The 22,405-nt window shown below is 35.8% G+C and overlaps 1 protein-coding gene across 1 annotated transcript; it reads right to left on the bottom strand.

The window, feature by feature from the left end:
• Window positions 1–2,409: 2,409 nt before the first annotated feature.
• Window positions 2,410–17,998, bottom strand: LOC109091212 (pyridoxal kinase-like). The gene is made up of 11 exons (XM_042761404.1): window positions 17,625–17,998; window positions 13,704–13,758; window positions 10,074–10,178; window positions 7,316–7,399; window positions 6,679–6,713; window positions 6,461–6,546; window positions 6,175–6,220; window positions 5,790–5,901; window positions 5,452–5,588; window positions 5,297–5,363; window positions 2,410–4,208 (listed from the first exon to the last, which is right to left on the bottom strand). The coding sequence occupies exons 1-11, from the start codon at window positions 17,703–17,705 to the stop codon at window positions 4,096–4,098; spliced, it is 921 nt and encodes a 306-aa protein (XP_042617338.1). The 5' UTR covers window positions 17,706–17,998; the 3' UTR covers window positions 2,410–4,095.
• Window positions 17,999–22,405: the final 4,407 nt, after the last annotated feature.

Consider the following 22,405-nt stretch of genomic DNA (forward strand, 5'->3'; position numbering starts at 1 on the left):
TTCTGATACTATACCAACCATGTCAACAAAGAGGGAATCAAAATGAATCATGAAGCACTGACATGTCACTATAAGAACTGTTAAGAGAGACAGACATATTTACAGAGAAGTAGAATGATGCCTACGTCATACTGTCTATTATGATATCACTGAAATTCATATTTGGCGTTCTGTCAGGACGACACAAGTTTCAAGTGTATTGTCATGTACTCTTGCTGTAGAATCTTCTATTAAACAGTACTGTTGTGGACAGCAAGCACAGTGGTTTTAAACACTCATTTTACAGATGAAATAATGATTCACACTGAGACCCATTTCTGTCAAATTCCATCATTTTCTAAAGTTGTTTCATCCTACATCACGAACATCCTCGGAAACTCTTCCGTCTCACACCTCAGTCTATGTGAAAATGAAATGAAATGCAACAAAAATTAAATAATAAAACCTTCACTCACTTAAAAAGTCGGAGATGGAAGTCGCAACTAACTTGACAAATAGCTGGATTTTTCCGAGCACTAGTAGGCCTGAAATGCTTTTGTACATGCTGTAAGGCATTGAAAGCCTTGTAATGGAAGGCAGCTAATTATACAAAACTCTGTGAACTACAGATGACGACATATACATGACGTATAGGTCCAAACGATTATCATATGGAGTCAGGACATCAGTTAAAAAAAAAGAAGGGACCTATATTTGTTTATGGCCTAAATAATGGTAGTGGAATAGTTTTTCTCTGCCAATAGAAGCTCCGTCCACTAGGAGCTCAGCATCATTTGGTCATCTTTGAGCCACAGTCTTACAACAGACAGCACACAATTTATACAATTTACAAACATTATGTATACAGAACAAACAAAAATTTAGTTCTTGGCCACACTTCCCTAAGGGAATGCACTAGACATCACTGTGATACCGAATATTTGGCTGCCCACTAACAGAGTGAGATACATCTACCTTTACCTTTTTAGTCATCATGAGGTTCTGACTAGGTTTAGTTTTTTCAGGACAGGACACACTCGTTGTTCAGTTAACAATAAACACAAGTGTGCTTTCATTGTAAGCATGTTGTTGGTATATTTAAAGCAACTGTATGTAGTTTTGTGTATTTGTTGGTGCTGTAAAGCAATTTTTGTGGGAATTCGTACCTACTCATCAAATGTACATAGACCAATATAAAGGTAACCAATATAAAGGTAAAAACTAACACACTTTTGCTTTACATAAAGTTACCATGAACATTTTGCTGCAGACGATAAGGTTCACCAAGTCATCTTCATGCAGAAGTGGACATTTTGTGCTAAACTAAACCTGTTTAGTTGCACTTGAGCAAGTGCCATTAGCAAATGGTACCAGTACAGTTCATTCAGTGGTGTCATGATCGTTTGTATACTCACCTCACAAAGACTAGACTTGGCTTTTCTTATTTTACTTCCCTCCCCCATTTATTCAGAGAACACAAATACTCGCACACTCACAGCAGAACCACCCATTTGTCATTCACACGTACATATACACAATGTACAAGTACACATAAGAAGTTTGATTACAGCTCAGTAACTAATGAAAAGCTGAAGCACATGCCCCTCAGACCAATGCTGCTGACCCCTGATTAGTCCTGCACATGGCCATCTTTTTTCTTTTTGCTAAGGAAAATAATATGAAGAGCTAGAAACTGGAGTAGATGAAGAGGGATGAATCTCATTATAGAACATATCCTGGTCATATTTCGGTGAAACTTTCTGAGCACTCGTAGGCCTGAAATACTGTATAAATTTAGCATTTTTTTTTTTTTTTTTTTTACAATCATTACTTTTTTAATTCTAAAACTATTTCCATGACAATAAAATATATCATTTCGGTAATGCAAAAAAAAAAAAAAAAAAAAAAAAAACTTGTAATAAAATACTTATACATCATTTTTTTTTTTTTTTTTTGTCGAACTAATTAATGCTGATTTAAATGTAATCAATCATTGTATTACAATAAAATGTTTGGCACCAAAAACAATATTACAAATCCCCCCAAAATATAATGGTCCTAAAATAGGCTTTGTTTCTTCAAGCAAATGTTTTTTTTTTCCATGTCTTTTTTGTTCCCTCTCCTTTTTTCTTTTGATTTTGGAGTTAAATGTGACATGGATATGTGTTTGTGAGATTCAGTCAGGAGGAATTTTGAGTGTTTAAAATACGAATGCAACTCAGAAATGATGAAAAGATGGATAAAAGAAATGTGATTAGTTTTGGAAGAGCATTAGTTAGTCAAACATAAAACAAAAATAAAACTTGAGAAATCCACATATAACTGCTGAGTGTCATGGAGAATGGATCAAACAGAGATATAAACAGACATACGACACACAGTTGCCAGAATCAATCTCCTTATGAACTGAACAAAGGAGAACAAGTCGGATTAAATATATAACTCATCTGCCTTTTATTATCTTTCACAGCACTGTAACCGAGAGGCACCATGTTCTCTGACACAGCAGGTCACCAGACTAGCACACACACACACACAGCTACTGTTAATCAAGGCATTAATTCCCCAGAACTTTAGACTTCATACAAGTCTTTTCCTTTTAAGATATGAAAATACTATCAAATAAAAATTTAAAACTACTTTAAAGTCTCTTCTGCTTGTAAAAACAAGTAGATTATCAATGCAAATACAATCAGTTCAAAGCAGATGACATGATAATGTTAGTTACACTGACAAACAAACATGAAGTGAAATGCTCAGACTTCTGCATTTATAAATGCTCAATGTAAAATGAAATCAATGGAACGAGAATAAAATCATACATGTGAGCAAGGCCAAAAATCATTACAGTATCTCTCACCAAAAACATCAAGTCACAAAATACAGCAGCGCATCTCTTCAATAAAATCTCCCTTTTCGGAAGAAAATAGTCACAAAAAATAAACAATAAAATACACATTTTAGACACAAGTAGGACTTTCCACACAGATGAGTGCTTTGGGTCTGTAATACACATTTAACAACGTACTTGTTCATTTTTGAGGTTGGCTACAGCATATCTTTTCCAGATTCAAGTATCTTATCAAGAACTGCAGTGAGCAAAGCTTTCTGGGTAAATCTCACAAAGAAAAGTCAAAGCCATACTTAATACCCAAATCAAAAGATAAAAACACAGAATTCGATTTTGATAAAGAAAATATGTTTAGTCCCCAACGTTGTTTGCAATGTGACAAATAATCACATTTCATCACTGAAAAAAAAAAAAAAATCTTAATCCTGTCTGGCTAAAATTTTTTGAAAAAATCTATATAGAAAAGAATATAAATAGAAAAGAACATAACTATAGAATTAAAATGATATATAAATAACATTATATATAATTATATAAAATTAAAAAAAAGATATAAGGATATTTTTCACATTTCAGTGAGCAACAGAAAACTGGGGAAAATAGTACAATAATAATAAAAAAAAGATATACACACACAAAATCTTAATGTCTTAATAATATCCTTCGTTTTCCTTTATGCAATAAATATCTTATTTTGATCTTTTGATTCTGGGCTCAAATATGACCCAGACAGTTTTTGAGAGACTCCAGGTTTTGTTTTCTGTGTTTGTTACTGAACTGCTCGGACTTAAAAATCATAGAGTGTCCAAAGCGACACACCTATATTAATGTTAATTAATTTTGGTCCTCACTAGATTAATGGCAGTTTAGTTATATAACTGACCTGGTCTGGAAATGTCAGAGACTGGGCTTTATGTGCAGGACGAACCGGAGTTCTTGAGGAGCTTCGAGAGAAAGAGAGAGAGAGAGACAGAGATGGTGAAGATGCACAAAAAAGTGTGAATGAGAGAGGGCTGATCATCTCTCCCATTCTCTTCTTCCCTTCTCTTTTCTCTGTATTACACTCTCTCGGAGCGCGATGGCTCTCTTTCTTTCGCTTGTTTGGCTGTACCCTGCTGAATCTCTTGAAATGGAACTGTTGTGCTCTGGCTGAGATTCTAAGGCAATGTCACATTACATATCAAAATGTACAACATCTATACATTGTGCAGTTGTGAGCGGAGGGTGAGATGTGTGGATGAGATGTGGTGTGGTGTGTGGCGGCTCTATAGAACAGTGGCCTCCATGACTATGGCTGGATCCTCTATGTCAGCTTTACTCTGGACCATCCGTAACTCCAGCTGGGAAGGGCTTGGTCTTCTACCAGGACCTGCCATCTCTGAAAATACAAGAGAGAGAGAGAGAAGATGCATTTCATTGAAACAAGCTTATTGTGACTCATTCATTTACATACACTACTGCTTAAAGTTAGGGGTCGGTAAGATCTTGTAATGTTTTTGAAAGAAGCCTTTCATGCTCACCAAGGCTACATTTATTTGATAAAAAAAAAAAAAAAAAAAAAAAAAAAACAGTAAAAACTAGACAATATTGTGAAATGTTATTACCATTTAAAATAAATGTTTTCTATTTTATTATTTAAAAAAATTTCATTTATTCCTGTGAACCTGAATTTTCAGCATCATTACTTCAGTCTTCAGGGTCACATGATCCTTCAGAAATCATTCTAATATTCTTATTATCATCAATGTTCAAAACAGCTGTGCAGCTTAATATTTTTCTGGAAACTGTGATATATTGACTATAAAGTTCAAAAGAACAGCAATTATTTGAAATGGAAATATTTTGTAACATTATAAATGCCTTTACCGTCACTTTTGATCAATTTAATGTGTTCTTGCTTAATATAAGTATTAATTTCTTTACAAAAAAAATCCTACTGAACCCAAACGGTAGTGTATATGACATAAAAATGGTAGTGATGTATGAAATACATGCTTAGACTTTTCAATGGCCATAACTGTTAACCAAACATATGCATCAGTAAATATTCTGTTTTGATCAAGATTTTATCATTTTAATAGTTTAACAGTAATCGAAAAATACTGAATATAATTACAAATATAATATTTTCCCCAATTTTTGATTATTTAATGGATTTCATTACTTCACATTGTTGCAAAGTACCTGAAAAACATCAAGCACTGCTTATTTATTTGTATTTTTGTTCTTTGTTTTATTATTGACTTAATTACTTGAAAAAAATAAAACAATGTTTACTTAAATGAAAAGTACTTGAAGGCTTTAATTTGTTAATGCTATATTGTTTACCCTTTTTCAAAATACAAGAGTATGTTCACTAATATATTAGTTTTTGTTGCTGGTATCACCTGATGCCGAAAATGTTATATTGACAACCCTATGCCATGCATACACATATAAAAAAAAAAAATGTAGCTGTTATTTTACCATGGGCATAAGATATAGTCCTCTGAATGACATGGTGCATGACGGAGAACGTCTTCTCACATGCTGTCTGCGAAGAACAGAATAACAGTGAGAAAGAGACTATGCTGCATGATCACTGCGATGCATTTATTGCATATTGATTTAATATGCTGTACTTTGAGGTCTGTTGGGTAATGGTGAGTCCAGGCCAACAGCATAGCAGCAAATAGATCACCGGTCCCCACAAACACTGCGTCCACCTTCGGCACCTCTATTCGGATCCGCTGGGTCTTCCTTGTACCATCCGGCATCACTGCAGAAACATGGTTATTTCTTCACAAGAACTTATCATTCATGAACCAGCCCTGATCTTTAACCACTAGGCTACACAATCCCATGTAGGCAGTTCAAATAAATATTTAAAAAATAAATATAAAAATATATGAATTCATATGCATTCCAATAAATTCATGACAAAGCAATTTTGAGTTGCACGGGAAGCACACACACTTACAAATGCGCTGACTTCCAAAAGACACCAGGAATCTGTCTCCGAGACGAGGGGGCAGATCAGAGCTGGTGATGACCACAGTGTCTGGACCCATCTTATGCAGCAGGTCCATCACCTGAACACACACACACGCACACACACACACACACCCACACACACACACACACACACACACACACACACACACACACACACCCACACACACAGTCAGAGACTTCGATCGGGGGCAAGTAACACATGAACAGCAATGTACTTTGTTTTAATTTTCAAAAGTTCTAAAAAAAAATGCAGATAACTGTCTACAAATTGCATATAATTTATATTCAGACATTTATTTCTGCCTCCCATTTTTAAGGGTGTTATGAGGGCATTATGCATTTAAACTCACCTCAACAGCATCTTTCTCTGTGCTGATATTCTTCCCTGTCAACAACCTGGAATAAGGAAGATGGAGTTAGAAGAGTTGAACGCACATCAGTGTGATGTGAACAGCTGTGAGGCACTGAAGATTTATGGGTAAATCCACAGCTGACCACTAGAGGGAACTACAATATCACTCTTCTGTCATACTGAAGCCGGTGAGGGGCTAGCTAGAGGTTTGACATTTGCGGCACAGAAACAGCCAATCACAAAATAACACACACAAAGCTGTTGAGAGGAGGTATTCTACTCACTCAGCCTCAAACTGGTTGGGTGTGATGATATCAGCCACAGGTACCACTTTATTTTTGTACACAGGATGGAGATTCTGAGGAACATACTGCAAAAGACAAAGAGTACTATGAAAAATAAATGTCACAATTTTTCCGAATTCTATTTCTTATATAGTGAACAGGATGGGTCAGACCACAAAAGAACTGAATGAGAGGAACAAGAACACAAGTTAACTTACCATTGAACCGTGGTCACCCAAGACAGGGTCACAAACTGAGAAAAACAGAGTAAATCAAGTTACAGATTAATGTGAAAGGTTAACGTACCCTAGCGTTCAAAAGTCTGGTGTCGCGAAGAATAAATATTTTTAATGTCTTTGAAGGAAGTCTCTTATGCTCACCAAGGCTGCATTTATTTGATCAAAAAATAAGAAATATTAGAATTTTAAATATTACATAAAAAGTGTTTTTTATTTGTGTTGTGAAGATGTATTTTTTTCATCATTATTATAGTTTTAAGTTTAACATGATCCTTCAGAAATCATTCTTATATGCTGATTGGATGCTCAAGAAACATTTCTTATTATCATCAATGTTGAAAACAGCTGTGCTGCTAAATATTTTAGTGGAAACTGATACATTATGATTCTTTGATCAACAATAAAGTTCAAAAGAACAGCATTTATTTGAAAAGGAAATCTTTTGTGACATTATAAATGTCTTTACTGTCACTTTTGAGCAATGCAATGCATCCTGGCTGAATACAAGTATTAATTGGGTTTAAAAAAAATTAAATTTGATTGATGGTGTTATATAAACACACTCTTATCTGCAGCTTTTGTTAACCTGGGACGAAAGAAACTGAAAAACACTTACCATATACAAGGTTAGGATTGGCCCTCTTCAGCTCTTGAACAATGTCAACCACCATCTCCAGAAACGATGTATCTCTAGTGTAACCTGCAGTAATAGAGAGAGAAGAGCTTTGATCAATACTTTGCTTCTGTTTTTAAAACCAGTAAGGTGGATGCAATATTTCGAACGATACCGGCCACCAGTGGTTATTACTACAATACAGGGAATTTGTGGGTGAAATAGTATCAGAATTATGCCGTCTTTGCCATAAATTCTTGAAGAAATTATTTTATCTCAGAAGTCTGAATATAATCAGCACACCACAATATACTCCTTGTTATGTGTGAAGTCATGGCCTAATGGTTACAGAGTTTGACTCCAAACACTAAGGTTGTGGGTTCGAGTCTCGGGCCGGGAATACCACGACTAAGGTGCCCTTGAGCAAGACACTGAACCCCCAACTGCTCCCCGGGATTAGAAATAGTGCACTAGAAATAGAGCCTAGGCATTAGTTAGGATAGATAATCAACATACAGGTGGGACACAGAGAGACAGACAACCACCAAAATCAACTCATTTTATTAAACGGTCAATACAAGAGAAGCACTTTTTCTTGAGATTTTTAAATGGTCTGGTTTTGATGTTAAAAGTAAATACACTGCAGTTGAAAAGTTTGGGGTTGGTACAAGAAGTCTCTTATGTTCACAAAGGCTGTATTTATTTGAACAAATATACAGTACAAACAGTAATACTGTGAAATGTTATTACACTTATTGAAATCATTGTTTTCCATTTTAATATATCTTAATATGTAATTTATTCCTGTGATGGCAAAGCTGAGTTTTCAGCATCATTACTCCAGTCTTCAGTGTCACATGATCCTTCAGAAATCACTGTAATACGCTGATTTGCTGCTCAATAAACATTTCTTAATTTCAATATTGAAAAAAGTTGTGCTGCTTCATATTTTTGTGGAAACAGTAATACTGTTTTCAAGATTTGTTGATGAATATAAAGTTCAGATGAACAGCATTTATTTATAATAGAAATCTTCTGCAACACAAACTTTAAATTTTGATCAATTTAATGCATACTTGCTGAATAAAAGCATTAATTTCTTTCAATTAAAAATAAATCATTTTTTGAACGGAAGCGCACACACAAAAAAGCCACAAAACAACTAAAGCAAAATAAAATAATCCCGATACATATGCACTTTATATCTTATTTAAGTTCAGGCGGAGCTAAACGTATTTTTACTGTTTAAAAGTGTGTGAAAAGGTCTCACATGGCTCTCTATTCCTATGTTCTCCTTTCTCCCTTTCCTCTTTAGCCATTCTGTGCTTTCCTCTCTTCCTTCTCTCCTCAAGGTGATGGTAAAGGAGAGCCCATGCACCAGAGACTTCTCGCTTGCTGATGCACTCAATAGAGCACAATATTTCTCCGGTGCTGGTGCGAGACCTGCAGCTCTATGACCCTGTGTCCTCTACAGTCCCCCGGCGTTGTTAGAGGAGGAGTGAGAGATGTGTTCACTTCCTCTCTGACTCCAGACAACACGACACAAACCTACTGGATGCACAATACAAACAAATCAACTAAGTTATTTGATTTTCTAAAGAAAAGGGGGGGGGGCTTGCCAATGAGATACTCAATGCCACAATGTTGAATTTGGCTCCTATGGGATCTTCTTCAGTGCCTGGCATGTTTTACATACCAGGCTGATTTTAATAAATCTAATTTGAACATTTTAAAACTGTAAACGTTTTGACCTGTATTTATTTATTTGATTATTTTACCCTTGTTCCAGATTTCAAAATCTAAGCTATGAAAATCTATAATAAAATACATTAAGTTTCCACAAAAATAGCAAGCAGCACAACTGTTTTAACACTGATAATAATAAGAAATGTTTCTTGAGCAGCAAATCAGCATATCAGAATGATTTCTGAAGGATCATGTGACAATCAGCTTGAAAATCATTTTATCTTAAAATAAAACAGTTATTTAAATTTGAATAATATTTCACAATATTACAGTTTAACAGTATTTTTGATTAAATAAATGTAGTCTTGATGAGTATAAGAGATTTCTTTCAAAAAACCCAAACTTTGAATGGTAGTGTATTTAAAAAAAAATTCAAAAAAGTTTGTATAGCTGTGGTGTCATCCACAACCAACAATTCTGATATCAAAATATATATAGATATAGATATCAAGATATCAAAATTCGGTGTACCTTATTACAATGCTTGAGATTAAATATGAGATATGATAATGATAAATAAAACTTTTTATTACAAATCTCTTAAAATCAAGTTGTAATTTTGACAAATTACGCAAAACGTGTGAAATACTGGAAAAAAATAAAAATAATTTATGAAAACTTTGTTTTATGGAAAATGTGTATATTTGGTATATGTAAAATATCAGCAATGAAATTAAATCAACTGAAATGTAAAATGTTCAAACACTTTCTCCCACTCTCAACAGTTTATTTTCTAGAAACCCACAGAAGAACCAAAATTGCCTGTAGCTGAAGATATCTACACAGACAAATAGGCCCGTCTCGATGATATTATGACCTTTAGATATGGTGCCAGGCTGTCCCAGGGCCTCTAGGGTCCCACATACGGCCCGTGTGCATTACTTTATGCCATCACAGAATTACATCATTCCATATTTTTCATCCCTTCGCTCAATAAATTACTAAGCATGCAAATAATCCATAGTAATGTGTCAAACAGAGATGCATTAGCATGAATGACAGTCAAAGAACTGACCTGTAAGTACATAGTCATAGTGGTTGACGTTGTTGAGTTTGATCCCTTCATACAGGACATGAAGCTCATCTGCAGTCAAGACCTGTCCCTTCCAGTGAGAGTACCCTGAGTAAAGACAGATCACAGATCAAAAACACAGAAATCAGACTCAATATCCAGCAGTGATTCAGAGAGGCCGCTGACGTTCGAGATGCTACGAGCATGAAGATCTCATTTGGGCATATGTCACTTCCCGCGTCTGATCATCTGTCTGCTCTCACATATCTATGGGCTACGGACAGAAGCGCCACCACTTTGTCAGACACCATTGCTGTTGCTGCGGCAGCTGTGATGTCACAATTCAGGTGAGTCACCGAGCTGGTCACATGGTATGTTTCTAGTTGCTAAGAAACAGGACACAGGAAAGCCTGAGGGGCTGGATGAAAAAGACCCATCATTGTAGCCTTGATACGTGTATGTGTGTGTGTGTGTTATGGGGAGAAGATGACTGCAAAGGGAAATCTTTGATAAGATGGGTGTCTGTCGTCATCATTTTCTGCTGCCGCAACTCTGCAGAGCCTCTCGGCTGGAACCACAAAACCTCTAATCCCAGTCACTTCACCCAAACGTATCATGCAGTTACTCTATTTCACACCAAATCACGATCAGGAAAGCTTTGAGAAGATGCCACATGAGGTGCATGCTGTTTCTACCCATAAGGCTTTGCAGTGCCCATTGATGTTCTGTACAGAGATGAAGTTCTGGACGTCATAACCTGTAAAAATATATCCAAGGTCAAACTATAAAGTGCTAGAGGGACGGTCCAGTTTGGAGATCTCCTTGCTGTCACATCAACAGGCAGAAAGTACTTTTAGATGCTGATTACCAAAAATTTCACTGAATAATTACTATTACTTATCATCATTAACACATGGTGTGTGTCGAGTAAGAATTTAATTCTAAATGTGGCTGGAAGAAAAATGAGTGCTGCAGCTCAGTCTGATGTTTCATAAACCAAGTTAATGTTTGTATATTAACGAGACATGGCCAATGAACAGGTCAATGGATGCTGTCACCCCTATAAAGTAACGAGTAAACTAATAGAATTCAAAATTTCGAAAACGTAAGGATGCACTGATAATGATACAATGATAATTACACTGACTACTGTTCAAAAGTTTGGGGTCAGTAAGTTTATTTATTTATTTGATTATTTTTTTCAGCAAGGATGCAAAAAGTCTTCTCTTCACAAACATATTAAGCATAATAAGAAATGTTTCTTGAGCCCTAAATCAGCATATTAGAATGATTTCTGAATGACCATGTGACACAAAAGAGTAATGGCTGCTAAAAACTGAGTAAATTAATTAATTTGCCGTAACATTATTGAATTACATTTTTAAATACATTAAAATGGAAAACAGTCATTTTAAATTGTAATATTTCACAATACACCACTAAAAAACTATTTTACTATTTAGTGGTGTAATCAAAGTGAGCAATGGAAGTTGGACAAATTTTCCTTTCAAAATGTGCTATTAAAAAAAAGTATCATAATTGAATGAGAAAAAAGGGCTCATAATAGTATCGTGGGGAAATATCTAATATTGGCCAATAATGATCAAACTGCCAACATCAAAGGACCCATATGGTGCCAATATATTGCATTCCTACCATAAATTATAAAATTTTATAAAAGGATAAATTAAACATTTTCGATTAATAATATAAATTATATACATTTTCTTTAGCATGAAGTAACATCATGGACCCCCCCCCCCAATCCCCCCGCCCATCCACTCCACTCTAAACCAGTTACCCATGACTTCAATTAGCCATGTGCTGAAACCACAGTACTGCTGGGACTGCTGAAGACTCGTTCTACATGACTACAACTTCACAAATCCCAACAAGAATCTCTCCGCAGTGCAGCAGTCAGACTCCTGGTACTCGGTTAGCTGCTGGTTAGGAAATACTTAGTAAGCCAGCAGCGCATGAGTCTGTGTCCCTCTGTCTACAGGCTTAAATAATTTTGAAAAAACTAACTCAAGTGGCAAAAGACAACGTTAGAGCCCTGAGGAGAAGAAAGCATCCAAGCAGAGAGGGAGGCCGGTCACAGGGCAACAGCCTACAGTAGGTTGTGCCACGTGTTGTTAAGACTACTGATCCGAGGCCGGTAGGGGTTATTCTACTTATGTGCTTTGAAATGGGATGCGTTTATAAGATGCTGATCCAGAAATAGTGTTGGGACATTTAGCAGTGACAAATAAACATGTGACACCTGTGCATACATACCAGTTCTGGGTCACCAGAGGGAACTTTTCTAGTACTATATCAATTTTTCTCTCTCACACAGACTTCTTTAAAGGGACAGTTCAGAAAGAAATTTAAAGGATGTCACCTTCATTCATAATCAAATGTAAATGAATCTGTATAGGAGATTTCAGACTGAAAATAACCATTATAAAGCAAGTAGCCCATGAAAATCATACAATATAGTCCAAGTCTTCTGAAGTCAAGGTGCAGTAACATTAACAAAATTCTGTGGAAAAAAAAGGGTCCATTGTCTGTTGTCAATCATGCAGCGATGTATGAAGCACAGCTCACACAAAAATCACTTTCAAACCAAATTTATGTGACCAATTTGAACCCATTGCAAAATCTGAATGTGAATACTTCAGAAGGCTTGGAATACAATGCTTTATTTTTAGTGCTTTTTCTCTTCACTATTAAAAAACCCCCAAACCTTTTGTGTCATGTTGGAGAGCATGATGGGCAGTAAAAAAAAGGAACAAAGAAATGAGCAGTATTCTGCCCTTAAGCAAAAAGGTCTCAATCAAAACATAACAGGATATGTTTTAAAGGATCATATTTGAAGTACACTATCCAAAGAGGAGAAAACATATCACAATACTTCTACTCTCTTGATGTACAGGGATCAGTGCCTGGTCTGTCTGGACAGCTCACTAACTACACTTTTCACACACAGATCATAATGAACTGTCACAACATGTGAATGGAATATGCATTTAGCACTTCAATGAAGCATGACAGTAAGACAGTTTAACATTGTTGAAGAAAGAGGTCAAGGGGCACTACAGTGCATTTGCAAATGAAATTTACTGAATCAATATGAAAATGCATTTGGGCGCTCGACACAAGTGATATCCGATCGTAAATCAAAAAAACCATCAGGATAAAAATTCCCTAATACCTCAAACACTTACATGCAAATTAAGCACACTGTGACTGGCTGGAATGTTCAGAAACTGTTTCAATTCAGCCAATGTTCATAATTTGTTTATTTAGTAAGCATTACTAATCAAAGTCATTATAATAAGTATATTTTTAATCACATGTTCATAACCTGATCAGTCCAGGCAGTACCAGTCTCAATTGTGCTGTTTAACACATTTTCAAATTTTCATTCCATCAGGCTCCAATTATGACATCATACAGTAACACATTCTATTCATCAGTGCATGTGCGACATCATAGTAACAAATATGCTTCCACAACATTGAACATATTTTGAGACTCTTTAACTAAGCGAACCTCACAATTACTTTGATCTAAAATGCTTTCAAACGACACTGTATCACTGTGACAAGCTGATCTCCAAAAATCAGCAGAATGTTTGTGTAAGCCTACCTGTGTGGTTGGAGAACTGAACAGAGTTGATCGAGTCTACCTCAAACCCCAAGACCTGATAAACACATACACACACACACACACACATGAAAAGAAGTTCGTTCAGAGAGTGACACAGATACATAAAGTACTCAATGCAATAATCACAAGGGCCTGTGATGGTCAGAATAAGAATATATCCTATTCTTACACAATATGATTTTATCAGATCAAAACATCAAAATCAACTCAGTCCTTTATTGAGCACCTGGTAACCTTAACACAGTTTCTATTCTGCTAGGCTCCATCCTTTTTGTAAATAATCTAGCTACTGTATATATCGTTTAAGTGTCTGTGCTTGACCAGAGATGGGGACTTGTGACTTGGTGACTTGGACTCGAGTCGACTCGAGTCGCTATTTTATGACTTGTGACTTGACTTGACAAAAAATAAAATACTTGAGACTTTGGCTCGGACTTGGAAGTTAAAGACTCGGGACTTGACTTGACTTGAGACACGATGACTTGAATGACTTGAGTGTTAATCACATCATGTTTTCAGTAGTGAATATAAAATATATAAATTATTTTTAAAAATACAGTTGATTACTTGGCTGCAGCGCAGGCTGAGAATAGCGTTGTCATGACTGGATCACGACACTATCATCAGTCATGCCCTCTCGTACCTTACGCACACCACGCCCACTTAGATCAGATATCACGTCACATCAACATGTCAGCCGGAGGGGTACCGAGGGTCATCGCTTTTGGCTTCAAGATTTTTTTGCAAGATGGCAAAAGAAGAACAGCGCTTTGCAAGACATGCAACATACAAATCTCGGACAGCCAGACGACAACCTCCAATTTCGTCCGTCATCTGAAGAGCCATTCTGCCCAGTAAGTGCTTGTCAATTTGTTAATGTTATCTGGTTAATTGGTAGTTAGCTAATGTAATAATAGCTAAAGTAGCCATTAAAGGTTGTATCAGCGATTTCAGGCCCAAAAATAAATGATCACATTCATCTAATCTTTCCTAACGATCCGCTAGCAGGCCGTCAAAAAAACTCGTTTCTTGCAGGGGCTGCGCTAGGGCTGGGCGAAGGGGGCTTTGTTAATGTTTATAGTAAAGCCCCGAATATTTTGTTACCTTGTCTTTCTCATAGAGCAAAACAATTAATCAGAAAAACAAATGTGAATAAGACTACAGCTGGCCGCGATTACCTAATCATGAAAAGTGCATATTACAGTTTTATATATATATATTTTCCCTTTGCATTAAAAGTACTCACGACGTGCTTTTGCAGCGTTGAGCATTTTAGCCAATCACATACATGTCTGTTGAACGCATTGGCCAATCAAAGACGTGCAAATGAGTCGCTGCGCTAAAGATGTGTTTTGCGCGAGCTCACCGAGTTCCACACTTGCACAAAACTGTCATTATTATTGGCAATAAACTTAAGATGCAAATAAGAGATTCACTGCAAAATATTTTATATTCTTGATGCTTCTCTGATGAACTCCATTAGGACTATGCACCGCTCTGTTTGTTGTTAGGAAGACTAAAAGTTCAGCGGTCTAGCTCATCATTGTCAAGATGATTAAAGAAAGTGAACGAATGCCTAGTAAAATTTAAGTAGATAAACATTTAACATTTTTATTTATTTATTACATTTTGCCTTTTTGAATTGAAAATATGCTATAATGTTCTTTATTAATTTAGAGACAATGCATGCATAATTAAAAATAAAACATTAGTTGCAGATAGTTACAATTATTTCACTAATACAATAAGCCTTTCTTTCTTTTTCTTTATTCCCTTAAATTGCTTTTATAATTAATTAATTCCTTTAAATAAAAATAAACAATCTTGAATCTTATATTTTGCAAGTGCAATACCTTGTAAAAGAGGTAATGATTTATGGATATACTCTGAGTGAGAGAGAGAGAGAGAGAGAGAGAGAGAGAGAGAGAGAGAGCGAGAGTAAGTGTGTGTGTGAGAGAGAGAGCGAGAGTGAGTGTGTGTGTGTGTGTGTGTGTGTGTGTGTGTGTGTGAGAGAGAGAGTGAGTGTCTGTGTGAGAGAGTGAGTGTGTGTGAGAGAGAGGAGAAATGTAACAAAGTTTAATGTTGTATGTAAACTGTGTTTGAGAGAGAGAGAGAGGGAGGTGTTCAGAGAGGAGTCTGTTGGATGTTAAGCTGTTATTTGTTTTATGGACTCAATATTGAAAATTTAAAACATTTCAAACACTGTTGGCAGAAGTGAAAAATAAATAATTTTATGAAGTTACAATTTTGTTTGATTCCATGATGTTTTTTTACTGAACAAGAGTATTTACAATGCAAATCCAAATTATTTTAATTTACTGACAGTTACTTATATCTTGTCTTTTCACTTTATTAAGATCAGATTCTGCAGGTAAAATTACAATAGTAAGGTGACTTGACTTGGACTTGACTTGACCTACTAGGACTTGACTTGACTTGACTTGACATAGCTTGTGACTTGACTTGACTTGACTTGCCCAAGAAAAAAATACTTGGGACTTACTTGAGACTTGAAGGTTAAGACTTGAGACTTACTTGAGACTTGCACATGTGTGACTTGGTCCCATCTCTGTGCTTGACCACCACATATTTCCGAAAGTCTAGCATATGCTTTTAACTTCCTAAATGACAACCCATGCATATTAGCTGCTTTTAAGCCAGAGACCGCAAAAGGTGCTGCATAACACAAATGAGTCATAGTATTACGAAAGTAAACACTTTTATAATATTGGCCTACTGAGGTTAGGTTATGTCCAGGGAAACATTAAAAGAATCTGAAAGGAAGGGTAATAGGGTAATTTCACATACTCTTTGAAGCAGCACTATAAGTAGCATTTGGTCATTCATATTCCACATTCATATGGTTATTATGAGTAACTTTAACTGCTTTTCTATCCTGCTAGGTTCAATCCATTGTGTAAATCAACAATGATTAATAAAGTTTAGGTGTCTAATATATGCTTTTAAATCAATAGCTTCTTTAAAAAAATCACTCTAATAACACAGGTATTGTTGGTTTCAAGTTCAAGATCTCAAAAGATGATGCATTATGCAAATAAGCCAGAAAAGTTAAAGCTTTAGTCTGAATGTCTACTGGAATTTGGTTATGTCAAATAATCACAGGAACATATTCTGAGGGAAAATAAAAGGTTAACTGCATTTACTATTAGTATTAGTTCTATTAATAGTATTCACATGCACAGATTTGGGGTGTTTGCATGGGAACTCAAACGTAAAACTGAAACTCTCAGACGTTTAAAATTGAAACATTTAAATGCAGGATGCACGAGCGTGGGTTTTAGACGCGGCTGGAAGAGTCTTTGAAGAGAGAGAGAGAGAGAGAAAAGTCACGATTCTGCTGGAATTGAGCCTCCCGGCTGTGACGTCAGTCTCGGAAACGTAAGCCAGCGCGAGCATGCAGAAGAAGGGCTCGAGTCATAAGAAGGTATGACAGCTGGAGCCATTCAAAATCTAATGAGCCTGGTTTAATAGTTTGGACGCGTTGCGATCCCTCATAACAAGTTATCTTTCAGAAACCGAGATCCAATGATATCCGAGTTATTTCTGGTGATGGTTAACGGCAGAGTCACTAGTGACAGCCGCTAGTCGCCGGTCTCAGTGCAACGGGGACCAGAGCTTTGAGTGTCTGTGGCCATCAATTAGCCAAGTTACTATCAATAGGAACATATTTTAATCAAGATGCCAAGTTCTGGGAATGAAACCGTCTAGACTCGGGATGAGGGAAGTTCACTACATAAATATCTCAAATTGCACAAGAACAGCATGCAAGGGAATACTGAGCATGTGACCTTCCCTTTCTCCGCCAGCAAGCCTGTCACGCACTGTAACATGATAATCACGAGCGTATCGTGCCGCGAGCCTCCGAGGAACGATGCTCACCTGTAACGGAAAGGATGCAGATTTATTGCCCACGTATCCTCTCACGACATGACTCTGAATCGACAGCACTCGGCACTCCATGTCGCGCGCGCAGTTAAAGCTCTCGTAGACGCTCCAGAATGTCACGCGACGGAGGGGCAGCGGCGAACCGGAGAGGTGCTTCTCTTCCCCTTTTCACATCCAAATTAGGATCCGTGACGGCAAGTTCTCTAGGCAGCCAGAGAAATGAAGGACAGTCACACTGGAGACTCTCATTGGCGGCGAGCGCATCTACTCAGGCATCCTGAGGGGGCACCTAAAGTCCACTGACATCACGACGACGCTCGAGCCCGCTATTAGTAACACCGTGAGCTATATTTAACATGCATTCAGGTAGAGAAGAATGGGCTGATGAAATCATCGTGAATCTATCATGTAAACCGAGGAGAAGCCTCGATAAATCCAGATTGCATTGGGAATTATGAGTATTAGCAGATGTTGGAATTATATTAAAGATAAATATATGTATTTGTTGCCTTTCACTTATTTTTGTAGTTTGTGCACACCTTGAGAAATGACCTGTTATACAGGGATGCATAAGCGCAATAAACCGAGGTCTGTAGTGTTGCAGAAGTGGGGTCCTTCTACACAAAGACGCGCTCTAGAATCCTCCAATCATTAGCGCAGTCAGCGATGACGTCAAGCCGTGAATGAGCGATGTTTGACGTCACAACTGTCGGCAGTCTGTGATGTCTATCTGCCTCTTTCTGAATTTTAATTCTGTCCATCCATGAGAAATGAATTCAGTTGCTTTATTCTTTTTTTTCTTTAGTAAATAGTTTGAAATAACAATTTGTCGTTTAGTTTCCCTTGAACAAAAAGTTTAATACTACCTACTTCATATGTCCCTAAACCACCAAATTAATTATAATTGTGCTTTTTTAGAAAGTAAAAGGCCTTTTGGTATAATTGTAAAAATGTCTACCTTCAGGTCGTAGTACATTTGTCATTTTGCTGTCAAATCTTTACTGATTTTAATTAAGTAAATTTAATAAAGTATAAAACAATTGTTTAAACTGATATTAATATTTTAAGATGACAACTTAAGTTTACTTAACTATCCATTTTCTTAAAATCATGTTAAAATGTGAGTGTCAAATATGATACATCAGGCTTTTGAGTAATGTTTCTTTGTACATCTCTCAATTATCTGTGTACTGCATTGCATTATATTGATATATCATAATACTAAGCATATAAATATCTTAAGACATTATTGGGAGATATAGAGTGACAACTCATTTATATCCATAAAGATCTCTATTTACATTACAAGCTATCAGAATTTCATGTTAAATAACAATATATGCAACAAAATTGCACTTTTTTTTTTTCTTTTTTTATATTCGGTCTTAAGTTTCAATAAACTGTTCCATTTCAAGACAATTAGCCTATATCTTTCGGACTATTATTTCATACATCAGGCCTTACAGGGTTAAACCTCAATACTTATTCTATTTAATATTTATGGTATAAAAACAGCTATCCTAAATGCCCTTTACTTTATTGTTCACTGAAGCTAAAATATTCTGACTCATGCAAAGCCTCAGGTCAGGACTTGAATGTTTTTGGACAGGTGGCCAGGCAGCTTCAGGCTTTAGAAACCTAGTTCATCTTTTTTATCTTTGGCCTGTTGCCTACCTGACTATGAATGTAAATGTACGAGCTCAGAACAGTTTGTCCGGCCTCAATGAAATGTGAGAGACTGAGAGAACGTTTCTCTACCTCTTTTCTAAGGTGCTACAAAGAATGATTGAATATGAATCATCTTAAGAACATATTTAAAAAATAACGCAAACTGAGGGACCAGCACTAATCTTACCCCTAAATGTAAACATTTATTTCTTAGAGTGAAAAACACTATTTTCATATTACCTGAGGTACTTTAAATATTATCTATTTTTTTAAAAGCCACTTTTGAATTGCCCTTAAGGTAGTTTTTCAGATTTTGTATATATATATATATATATATGTGTGTGTGTGTGTGTGTGTATTATATATTATATATATTATATATATATTTTTTGCACATTTCGCACAAGTGTAAGTAGGAAACACACTCCCACATATGGACTCCAATATTTTTTTTTAAATAATAATATTTTACTCGTGATCAGTTATTGAATAAAATAATTTCAAAGATGTATGTACTGTTTCTCATTTAAAATAATGAATCTGTCAGGGTTACAGATATTCTTTTTGAATATAAAGAATCCAAATATACTTGTCATGTTAATTTTTTCATGAGAGATTATACATATTTTACTAGTACAACAAACCATTAGGAGACCACTGGTCAGTGTGTTGTTCACGGCTGAATGTGAATGATCTGGATTTAGTTTAATTAAACACTTCAGTGCTTCCACTGGAGGCAACAGTTAGTGAAGTTTTGAAACTATAAATGCCACTATATATTAGGCCTCTGCAGTCTTTCATTGGTCACGGTGTTGTTTCTGTCAGTCTATGGCTGCTGAGTCAAACAGATTACCCAGTAGTCGTGACTGCGCGCGAGACCGGATTATAACTGCGCAAAATCGGTTCCTTTATCACACGAACATGTGAATCATCACAACAACAGAGCCCACTTCACCCCTAACGATCGAGAAGGCGCTGACTCATGAACAGCTGCCTAAAAGCCCGAGCACTGATGGCATCTTTAGTGGCATCTGCTGGTGAGACCGCGACGCCTCAGAATCACATGTAAACTGTAATGCATCTAAACACACTCACAGCGTAAAAAAGACACCGCGACACCAGATACATCTCTCAGAGCACGACGGAAAACTAACAAGGGTTCTCGGTATTAGACTGATGTAATGCCACTCTCTTTGACACATTGTGTAAACTTTTTTTTATTTTATGAAATTGGTTTTTTTTTTTGAATTTTTATTTTGTTTTTTGTTTTTATTTTTTTTATTTTTAATATTTTTATTATTTTTACTATTATGTATTAATATTTTTTATGTATAAATATTTTAGCTTTTCCTTTTCAAGCGCATTTATATATTTAAAAAAAACTAATTGATGTCCTTAATGAACAAAATAGTTTTTTTTTCACCATTCTCTGAAAACCTAGATATATTTTACTTTAAGCCCATAAAAAAAAGAAAAAAAAAATTAAATAAGTTCATAAAAGAGGTTTTTGAATTGCATTTTAATGATTTTTAATGAGAGAAAGAAAAAAAATCTATCTAAAAACTCCAGTGTCCTTAATGAATATGATGAATATAATTGTGGATATTTTCACCATTTTTTTTTTTAAAGAATCTCAATCTCTCTCTATTTTTTTTTTTTTTTACTTTTAAGCCCCACAAAAATATCACCATTAATTTTCAGTAATTGAAAATATTATATAAAGTTTCAAATAAAGGTTGCTTTTGAATTTGATATTGATATATATATAATATATATATATATATATATATATATATATATATATATATTGGTTCAGATATCATATATCTAGAAACTGCATGGTCCTTGATGAATATAATTATGGGCCCTGGAGGTTCAATTAGGGAACCGCCTAAAGACTGATGACCTTTTCATGGTTGGCACTCCTGCCTGACCTTTCAATGTAACCGGACCTCAGAAGCTGAGACTGTCCAGCATTACCTGATCCACAGCTGTAGTGACATGACAAAACACTGCTGCACACCTGCTCAGGTGTCACTTTGAGCTCAAGAGCAGGTGTGGCAGAGAGAGAGAGAGAGAGAGAGAGAGAGAGAGAGAGATAGGAACAAGAATAAGATATGAAGTCACTCAGAAGGACAGATCTGTAGCTCTCTAGTAAGTCACCTTCAAATTAGCCCCTTCATTTCTCAATTTCTCAAAAATTAATTAAGGCGGTTGCTTGGATTTGGACTCGCTGGATATAATTCATTCTTCATTCTTTCTGACAAAGATTAAACAGACCGTGGGCATTGGATTCCCATTGACACCATCACTTTTTCACTTCCTAAGTGGATCGGTGTCACTGTCATCCAAGATGGAGTGAAGATGAGAGGATGAGAGCAGAGTCATGGCTTCTCCAGACAGCAGGAGAGACAGAGCGGCCCGTTTCAGAGGGAGGAAGCTGACAGGACAGGGTAAGGAAGCATGACCAGCAGTATTTCATGTCAGAGTATTTGTGGGTGTCCTTGTGTTCCATACACTTTTTTTTTTTTTTTTTAATTGTATTAAGGATGATAAGGTGGGTCTATCACAGCAGCTCTCACAATTTCCTCCGGTGTCATGTTATCCATCATGCGCTCACTTTTTTGTCATTAAGCAATGAATAAACTTGTATGTACAACTTGGTCATTATGCATTTAAACATTTTTTTTCCCAGTATGTTTTGTGCTGACATCTTTCTTGTTCATCTTTTAATGAAGCATGCCTTTTCATGTAAACATCAATGTTTTAAGTAGTTATTGGTTTGTTTAACTAACTAACTAACTAACTAACTAACTAACTAACTAACTAATTAAAGGTGTTTCTGTCTGTGGGTTTCTAGTCACAGCAAAATGGATTTGGTGGACATTTATTACTAATATTTCAAAACAAAATAGCCTCACTGCTTATTTTTTAATAAGCTGAACAATAATATATTATGCCAAACAACTTTTTTTTTCAAGAATTTAAGTCTTTTAACAAGAATTTTTATTTTTATTTTATTGCTGAACACTTCAATATTTTTACTTTAAGCATCACCAAACACATCATCATCATCATTAATAATTATTATTATTGGTTGTTTTTCA

This window comes from Cyprinus carpio, chromosome A1, assembly GCF_018340385.1.
Source record: "Cyprinus carpio isolate SPL01 chromosome A1, ASM1834038v1, whole genome shotgun sequence".
In the NCBI taxonomy this organism is placed as follows: domain Eukaryota; kingdom Metazoa; phylum Chordata; class Actinopteri; order Cypriniformes; family Cyprinidae; genus Cyprinus; species Cyprinus carpio.